The sequence below is a fragment of the Opisthorchis viverrini genome, assembly GCF_000715545.1.
Source record: "Opisthorchis viverrini unplaced genomic scaffold opera_v5_121, whole genome shotgun sequence".
Classification (NCBI taxonomy): domain Eukaryota; kingdom Metazoa; phylum Platyhelminthes; class Trematoda; order Opisthorchiida; family Opisthorchiidae; genus Opisthorchis; species Opisthorchis viverrini.
The window spans coordinates 1,143,041-1,153,218 of NW_008751776.1; the positions used below are offsets into that span (position 1 = coordinate 1,143,041).

A 10,178-nucleotide genomic window follows, 5' to 3' on the forward strand; every position below is an offset into this window, starting at 1 on the left:
CCGTATAAATATGAAATTCGCGACCTTCCAGTAAGTGTCGGAAGTGACGGATGGATGGGTAAATAGCGAGCAGTTCACAACCAAATGTGCTGAAACGGGACTCGGTTGGCGACAGCTTATAAGAGAAAAATGCCAGGGGTTGATGGGTGTTGTTAGTAGTTTGCTGTAAAACAGCACCTACAGAGTCATTGGAGGTGTCCATATTAAGTGACAATACAGAGTTGGGTTGTAAATAAAACAACTTGAAAGAATTCGCTAAAGAAGCTTTGACTTGCTCAAAAGCAGAAATAGCGGAGTCGGTCAAATGAGACGTTTTTGGTTTTCCGGATATGAGATTGGTGCGTGGTGCTAACAATGATGCAGCCTTGGGAATAAAGCGTCTGTAGAAATTTATCATACCCAAAAAACGCTTAAGTTGTTTAAATGAGGTGGGTAGAGGAAAATTTCGGATGGCATCGAGTTTATCATCAGTAGGCGATATACCATCCTGATTAACCGTATGTCCAAGAAAATTTAATGTGGGCACGCCAAAAATATATTTTTGTGCGTTGATAACAACGCCATGGTCGCGCAGTCTAGTGAATAAAAGGCGTAAATGTTCTATATGTTGCTCCACACTATTCAATTACCAGTGCACAGGTGGCGATAGTCATAATACAAATCAGAAGGTGAATGTGCACTAATAGAAGCTTTTGTATGGTTGCGACACGTATGAAAATGAATACAATGCGAAATGGGAGCAAGTCAAAAAGGAACTTATCGTATGTGAGAGTTCCTTGGTAAAAGTTCGGACGGCGGTAACGTGTTTTCTCCGCAGTTTGGCTGCTACACGTGTTCCATGATTGTCCGTGGACTTGTGGAGAGGTTGACGTCCTGCTCCCTGCGCGCGCGTGAGTCTGTGTCTTGACTGCGTTCGGTTTGCGTTTATGTAGGTCCCAGTGCGTGTATGTGTGTGCGTCGGCATATGAGTGGTTGCTACGCTGACTAGGCCGTGCGGACAATCGATGTCCGATGAGCCAGCTTAATGCGACGTGTTTGTGCGTATGAGAAAAAAGACAAGCCTCGCGATCCAGTGGGCGACAGTGAGTTGAACAGTCAAGTATGTGGGTGACTGGGTCGCTACACCCTTTCTACCAGGCGATGTGGCTCCCCTACATACACCTGTTCTCTGTATTTCGAGATACGTTCGTTCCGAGTAGTGATGCCTACTCACCATAGACTTATTCTTAGCTTGCTTCCCAATCCATCAACGACGGCTGCCGGGATACAACCTACCGGAAAAAGGTGTACCCCTTACACTTGTTCCGAAACCACCGCCGACAGCCTTCGGTGGCCTTCGTAAACAGCTGAACCGAGTGATGGATAGGCTTCAGAGGCTGAAATCCTGGAGGACCATGATCATCTTAAAGTGATTGTTCAGGGAAAACCCCTGCTGCGTCAAGCCTCAAAGTCTGCAACCAATGACCTGCCATTGGTGGCCAAGGATGCTGCACCTCAACCCAAATGGAGGTCTGGAAACGCTGACTTGGGCTTTTGTGTGCTCTGTGACCGGCCGACTACTACCAGTGACCGCTAGTGTGCAATGGATCGCATGCCTGGACGGACCTGTGGCTTATAATTAAAAAAAGACTAAGCATAAGTGGAACAGGTCTAAGGATCGTCCCCGCACGGCGGGGAACGCTCATCACCACAACAGTCGACGTGATATGATAGGTGATCCGTTTCTCAACAGTGAGCGATAGTACTATTCGGCAGGTCACAAAGCAGACAAAATCCATGTTTGTGTGCCTGGACAACACCTTATGGTATAGGGCAGTGTACTTTGACCACCGATGGCAGGATTTCACTTGCCAACGATGAGCCTTAACGCAGCATGTTCAGCCGCTGTACAACCAATTGCATAACGATGCCTGCATTTTCCTGGGTTCTCACTCCCGAAGCTTATCTATCACCTTTCAGTTTTTTACGCAGGCTTCTTAAAGCTGTCGGCAGTGGTTGCGGAACAGGCTAAGGGTCAGAATTTTTCCGGCTGGTTGGAATCCTATCACTACCATTGGTTGATTAGGAAGCAACCCAAGAAACATACACGAAGAACATTTCTTACTGCTTGGAACCGACTGAGAGCAAATGGGTGTGGGGGAGCTACTTTGCGCGTTAAAAGGAGCATGTGTATTCTCCTGCACATGTCAACCGCCTGGGAGCATCTACCTTTTTGCACCGCGATCTGTAATTAAGTTAGCGTAGGTTGACCTCACTAGTTTGTTTTAACACTGTAATGGTGTAGTCTTGGCGGTCTCAAAATAAAGTGCCTCAAAAACAGGGAAACATCCGTACATGGTCATTCCGCAGATCACGTTAAAAACGTGGACGTCGCGATCAAGGATTTCCCGTCGGTCACAGTGTTACGACGTATGCGTCTAAAATTTCCATAGGCCCCACTCAGCACACCAGAACAGCTTTTGTGTGGAGTGCTCTAGTGTATCTGGTTTTTATGGCGGCCACTGACTCTCTCCAGACGATTTTTAGTCACATCGACACAGTGAACCATATGAGATTGTGTGTGTGCAGCCCATTGTCGGGTTAAGGTACAACAAGTCAGCCATATGATAAGAGACGAATCGCACGTCCTTGCGGTGCAGCATTTGAGGATCCTGTCGGAAGTCGTGTGCTCGCATGAACATAAAAAACCCACTGTAACACACTGCCAGGCCAAGCCATGCGGTGGAATATGTGCTGGCTGCTTGCGGAGTGTCTTTATCCTCAAGTACATGGACGTTATACAATAAACACGCAAATCTGCTTTAATTTTTGGGTTTAATGCACAAATACCACAGTCACCCTTCATGTACTTATTTACAGCCATTTGAGACGTCGTGAAAGATAAGAGGGATGGCGCCTCAAGGTCCTCATCATACACACAAGCCACTCTTGGGGCTATGGTCCAAAAAGTTCAAAGCGGAATATTGTCCGAAAATCGAGAAAGGAGATTATTTAAAACAAATCGCGATTTTCGGCTTGGGCACACATGCACCAAAATGCAACATTTTATCCCCAAAACCTTTGTACTTTTGCGTGTGCTAACGAAATTCCGGCATTTTTCGGGGTCAAACTGTGGATGAATATACGCAATGTCATTTTCCGTTGATTTGCCTGTTGATCGCGTGTTGGTTGGAGCAATAAATTTGTGTCCAAGGGTTTTGTCTTCTTACTATTCGCCGTTCTCGGAGTATGTATCAAACAACATTACTGGGGATAGGATATTGTCACAGTCCGCATATCTTACTGCTTCCTCGCTGCGTGGTTGAACCGAAACATATTTGGCGATAGAAACGGAATGCAAAACAACTTAAAGCAACGTCTGAGCAACAACTGCAACTCATCAAAGTACTTACGGAGCTACTTTCAGATACATCTTTGGCTTCACCGGCTGCGTCGAGCGTCCCACGATCGGTTGATGGAATCGCTGGCAGCATCAACGAGTTTTGCTATGAACCCTCGGCTGGCATAACGTTTGACGCTAGGTTTCGTCGCTATGAAGACCTATTCAAGGTCTATGTTTCAATTAAATATGACAATTGGAAGGTCCGCCTCCTGCTCCGCAAACTTGGACCCACAGAGCATGATAAGTACGCCAAATATATTCTGCCAAAGAACCCACTTGACTTAACTTTTGATGGACCGGTCCACACATTTTCGCAAATGTTCGGTAAGCAACCGTCGCTTTTCAACATCCGTTATCGAGGCATGAAGCCGGTGAAGATTGACGCAGACGAATTTTTCACATATTCTGGCATCGTGAACCGGGGATTTGAACGGTTCAAACTCGGATCTTTAGCGGAAGATAAGTTCAAGCTGCTGATTTTCATATGTGGTCTTTAATACCTCAAGGATGCGGAAATCCGTACCCGATTCCTCAACCGCATCGAGCAGGACCCATCAATGACGCTGCAGGCCATCACCTCGGGATGTCAACGATTGCTTTGCCTGAAGCTGACACCGCGATGGTCCAACTTGGGGGTCACGACGGTTCCGTAGTTCATGCGATACATCAGGATACACAACAGCTTGGCCTTGTCAATTCCGGGCCAACAAAATCGACTCCGCGGTGTTCTGGTCCAAGGCAAAACAAAGGCTCAATGTTGGCACTGTGGATCCCGCACTTCGTCAGGTTCTGCCCCTTCAAGCAGCACTGTTGCCACCAGTGTAAGTCTAAGGGACACAAAGATGGGTATCGTTAGTCACAGATGCATACGGCCTCTGCTGGTTCAAAGCCGTCACTACACGTCCATCTCAAACTGAAATCGAGCGCTGTTGGCTCTTCTCCCAGTTTGCTGGCTACTTTACAGATCAACACGCCAGGTCACCGGAAGTATCTCACAGTCACCGTCATGGACCATCCAGTCCGTCTGCAGTTGAACACTGCGTCGGATATCACCATCATTTCGGAGAAGCTTCCGCGCACGCTCGGGCTAGTAGTAGATCGAACCGGCAGAACCGGTAGATCGAACCGATACCAGTGCCCGCGGTGGGGAGTTAAAAATTTCCGGTTAGCTCCAATGCTGTGATTCTTATTGAGGAACTACATTCGTGTGGTCGTGTAATGTAACGGCAGCTGGGTTGAACTTACTGGGTCCTGATTGGTTCGATCGCTCGGCGTTAGCCGACCTTCCAGTCAGCGTCATTTGCAATGCAGTTCGGTCTCCCACGGCGCGTCCAGATCATGCACCCAACATTATCAAGCGATTTCCAGTTATTTTCGAATCCAGTCTCGGTCAGTGCACCGCGACACAAGCAGTCACCCACCTCCTGTCAGGAGCTACGGCAGTCTTCCGTCCACAGAGAGCAGCAACGTACGCTTCCCTCCAAATGGTAGATGTCAAACTTCAACGGTTGGAACAGCAAGGCGTCCTGTTTCCTGTATCCAATTCCGCCTAGGCAGTGCCGATCGTTGTGGTCAGAAAGCCCAACGGTGACATCCGCATATGTGGGGTTTCTCAACCGGCCCAATTACAGCCATCTAGCAGCACCACTATCCATTGTCAGTACCAGACGATCTATTCACTTTTCTGAACGGCGAAGGTTCTTCGCCAAAATTGACCTTGCTGCAGCGTACCTTCAAGTTGAAGTCACACTAGAATCACGCCCACTACTGACAATCAATACACACCTCGAGCTGCACCAATACAACCGTCTCCCGTTTGGCTCCAAATCCGCCCGAGCAATTTTTCATTGCCCTTTCTGGCGTTCCAGGTGTGGTTCTATAACTGAAGGACGTGATTATCGTTGCTGTTTCACCCAAAGAACTTCGTGATTGAATCAATGCGGTCTTACTGCACAATCACGACAATGATCTTCGCCTCCGTCCTGAGGAGTGTCACTTCACCTTGACAGCAGTGAAACCCCTTGGTTTCATCTTCGATGCCCCTGATCGTCATCCCGACCCGAAGAACGTTCGAGGTCTCGAGCAGATTCCGTCTCCTAAGTATGACCCATCATTATGTTCCCTTTTGGGGCTAGTCAGCTATTATTCAGCACTCTTGCCATCGTCACACGACATTCGACCCTCACCGAATCAGTTGCTTGAAAAGGACGTCCTTTGGCGTTGGTCAGAAGAATGCGAGGAAGCATTTTCCGAGCTTAGGGCGATGCTCAGCTCCGATGTGCTATTGACCCGCCACGACCCAAGTCTGTCGATCGTTGTGGCAGCTGATGCCTCTGCCTTTAGCGTCGGTGCCGTCATTCTGCACGTCTTTTCAGACGGACTGGAGAAGGCCATCATGCACGCGTCGAAATCACTAACGCCAGCAGAACAGCGTTATGGACTGACAGAAGAAGTTTCGGCCTTAGTGTTTGCTGTCCGGCGTTTCCATAGGTCATTTTACGGTTGCCATTTCACCCTACTTACTGATCGTTAACCGTTGCCGTCTATTTTCGGTTCAAAGAGAAGTGTTTCCGCAAATTCTCCCAACCGCCTTCAAACACGGGCGCCTATGTTGCTGTAATACGACTTTGATACTCAATACCATCGCATCGCCGACTTCGGTTGGGCCGATGAATTATTTCGCCTGATCAGCAATCAGCTAACTCACGGAGAAGACGCGGTTATTTCGCAGGTTGCTTTCGGAGAAGCAGGCGGCTTCCAGTTGGTCCAGTCTGTTCATGCACTACCCGTGACAATAACAAAATTTAAACAAGCTACCATGGCTGATCCGACGCTTCGAAAGGCCATCCAGTTCGTGAATTCTTGATAGCCTTCGACAGCTCCTCCATCGCCAAGGTGCATTATCGGTTGTAAACAATTGCTTAATGTTTGAAGATCTCGTCGTGATTCCTCAATCTTTATGCCACTGAGCTTCCCGTCAATTCCATTTTGGACATCCAGGAATCAACCTTATTAAGTCAGTAGCTCGCAGTTACGCATATTTTCTGGACATGGACCAGCACGTCACTGATTTTGCAAAACGCTGCTCCAGAAGAAAACAAGCTACAAAGAATCCACCACATCAACCAACAGTTTTCTGGCCCCGACCTGAGCAGCCCTGGTCTCAGATCCATATTGATTACGCAGGGCCGATACGTTGCACTTTTTATTTGGTTCTCATCGATGCTTTTTCCAAGTGGCCGGAAATCATTCCGGTGTCATATCCAACAACATTTAATACGCTGCCTGTGGTATTTAACATTTTCAGTCAGCATGGCTCACCGGAGTCCATCGTGTCACACAATAGTTCGCAGTTCACCTCTGCTGAGATCCGCGACTTTTGCACTCGACATGCATTAACACACGTTCGTTCAACACCTTACCGCCCACAATTGAACGGTCGAGCAGGAAGGTTCGTCGACACATTCAAGAGGGCCTTGCTTAAAGCTCGAGTGAGGAGACATTCGTCAAGACCCTTCAGAGAGTCCTATTTGTCTGCCAAACGACCCCGAATGACGCTTTAGCGAGCCAGCTGTTACCTGCAGGGGCACTCATGGGCCGTAAACTGGGAACTGCGCATTCTACCAACAACACAATCTACTGAATCAAGGTCCATACCGGTGGAAGCTGGAACTCCATTCAACGTAGGAACGCCCGTACTTTTCCGTGACTATCGCCCGGGGCATGATTCGTGGATTACAGGTTGTATCCCGCGCAAACGCGGTAGTGTGATGTACGACGTGTCAGTTGGGCAAGACGCCTGTGCCAGACATCAAAACCAACTCCGCCCTAACAGCACGCCGGAAACTCAAGTATGTTCGGGTACCGTACCGTCAATACATTTGAGCTGGAAACTGTGGCAGTTTCAAAAGAGAGCGTGACTGGCAGCTCAGCATTTGATCCAGCACTTCCTTCCTGGCGGTGGATAGACCGACGCCGCCGACAGCCGGAACGTATACAGGTCGAACCACGTCGAGTATGTCACTGATTTTTCACAAATGGGGGTGTTGGGATATCACTATCCTAAAAAACTGTATATTTGTGTGCTTACGAACTCCTGGCATTTTTCAAGGTCAAACTATGGATATATATCTATGCATTGTCATTTTCCGGGATTCGCCTGCTGATCGCGTGTTGTTTGGATCATTGAAGTTGTTTCCGAGGTTTTCGTCTTCTTACAATTCGCCATGCTGGGAGTCTGGATCAAGCGACATGGCTGAGAATAGAATATTGCCGCAGTCTGCATATCCTATTGTTTGCTCGCTGCATGGTTGAACCGTAACAGGAATGGATCTTTTTGTAATGTACTACTCATAATGTTGCTGAAAATCCATCGACAGCCCACGACCGGCTTTGCCTATTTTGGGGTTCATCAGGTAGGCGCAGTCCCCGGGTTTCCTCAACCTTATGTTCTACTTGAAACCAAATTGCACGAAATTGTGAATGAATCTCGTTCCAGAGGGGTTTAGTAAACAATCGGTGGATTTATTGCTGGGCAACGCTTCGCTTTTGACACAAAAACTTCGTCAGGCAAAATGAGTAAGTGCGTTAATTGGGTTTTGAGTCAGTCAGGAAACCAATCCGTGAGAATCATTATGACTAGTGACCTGATCAGTTCTGTGTGTTCATTCTGATTTTCCTGTTTGTTTGTTAGTGGGGATGACTAAGATTTACAATAGATCGCTTAGTTGAGATTTGTCTTTATGATGAACCCGGATTTTTCGTCTTTGCATTTTCATTCTAAGACACCTTAATGGAAAATTCCTCTCGAGATCGTCCACAGATTACGATCACCTGTGCTCGTCCAAGGGTGTCAGGACAATCGGTTTGGGGATGGAGGTGGGTGGCTAACTGGATCTAATTCTCCTTGGATTTCGTACTTTTGGACCCAAACCATTTCCTGATAACTGCACACCGCCTTGTGTCATCTCGGCTAATCTAAGACAGCTCTTCACTTGTTTGCAAGTTCTACTCCCTCTATTCTATTCACACCAGGATGCTTGGCGATTTCCACTCATTGGTCAACTGCCGCTGTGGTGTGAATCATAAACCCCGTCTCGGACTGTTCACACTTCTAAATCTATCCTATGCCCAGTGTCTACAGCATACCCTGCCATTGCCGAATCTTTGACAAACGTCTGCTACTCATCTGCGTTCCTCGGTGGACTGTTAATGGACGCTTATGCTCACTGATTCTGGTGCGGAATTCCCTGGCTGTCTGACTTATATAGACTTTCGTACAGCCGTGGCATTTTATTTTGTATACACAGTTCCTAGTCCTCTCAACCGGGAGACGATCCTCCTAAAGCACCAACACCGAGCATAAAGTCTTCCCCTTCCGGAAAGCTACTCTAATGTTAGCCGTATTCAGTACCCTTCTAGTGACTTCAGATGTCCCTGTTTTGAAGAGAATGACCGATGTTCCGATCCACTCTTTGCCGAGTCTTTGCGTCGATACCGCTACCCATCTTAGTTGCCGCTTTTGTGTCAAAAACGAAACTTTACCCAGCAATAAATCCAACGATTGCTTATCGAACCATTCTGAAACGATGACTTCCCAATCGGTCACAGACATTTTCCAGTTGAAGGAATGAAGCACTTTATGTTGAAATCTTGCGTTTCATCTAGATAATCAACATGCCCATATGTATGTAGACAGCGATGCTGCCTTCCCTCGAGTAAGGACGGCTATAAACGATCGACCCCAGAAACCGCACAATCCGATCACTCGGTGGTTGACCGTGGCCACCGTCAAAATACTTTTAAAACCAAAGAGCCCGATGTCACTCAAAAGGCACCTGTTGTGTGCAGACGAATGAGAAGTGAGAAGTAATGCTCTATTCCCTGCGCCTTCGAGCCAGGCCGGTGGCCCACGGCTAGGTGATTCATTGGTTCCGGGAATGGTACCCCATGAGAAATCTAACAACCGCTATCTCGCGGTCGATACTTTTGAGTCAAAGGCTGGAGGCTGGGTCTCGAACAAAACCCTACGTGGTCCCACTACCTTGTGGGTCAGACTTTTGAGTCTGAGGCTCTGGGCGGAGCAAGCCGACTAAGCCCCCTTCCTCGGCCTGGGCAACTGGCAGGTATCGCTTGCTCTTGCAGCTCTTCGCCTATCGGCCTTCTCCCTCACACCCCCAACGCACCATACAATGCAGTGCAATCAACCCATCTATCAAGCTTCAAACCACTGTTTTGTGCCGCAACCATCGCCTTGAAAAATAAGCCAAAACGATCACCTACTAACCTAAAATAATCTGATTCATGTAATAACCATTAAGGTCCGTATTCAGTCGAACCGGGTGACGGGCGTTCCTTGCCGAAACCTTACCTGCCCTCCCTATCGATGTATGCTGGATCACCAAAACACGCATACATGACTACACTTCGGTGGCGTTCCTCGAGCAGCTTAGGACGAGCCCTGATGTTCCACGTTTCATTCTTTGGTCATGTAGCGATCCTGACGAAATGGCTCGTGTTGTCTACGGTATAGGATTTGCACTCAGTCCCAAGGCTGAAAGCGACGTATTGGACTGGATCTCAGTAAACAATCGACTTTGTGCCGTGCAGTTGGCTGACTTAACTAAGATCAAAACAGGTCGATGCGTTAAATGGTATTTGTCCGTCGTATCAGCCCACGCCTTAACAGATGGTAGTTCTGAGGCTGAAAAGGACGAGTTCTATCAAAATCTAACGCTACCGCTACGGTCAGCAGGATGGACGGGTATAGTAATCCTGCACACGTTGGACGACTAAG

The 10,178-nt window shown here is 47.9% G+C and overlaps 1 protein-coding gene across 1 annotated transcript in view; it reads right to left on the minus strand.

The window, feature by feature from the left end:
* The window catches only part of T265_13933 (hypothetical protein), a gene marked incomplete at both ends in the record, with an annotated part of 8,451 nt that extends 7,487 nt beyond the window's left edge, over positions 1-964 (minus strand). Inside the window, 3 exon segments of the mRNA XM_009171201.1 lie at positions 25-177; positions 182-575; positions 726-964. Coding sequence (XP_009169465.1) covers positions 25-177; positions 182-575; positions 726-964 — 786 coding nt within the window.
* Positions 965-10,178: the final 9,214 nt, after the last annotated feature.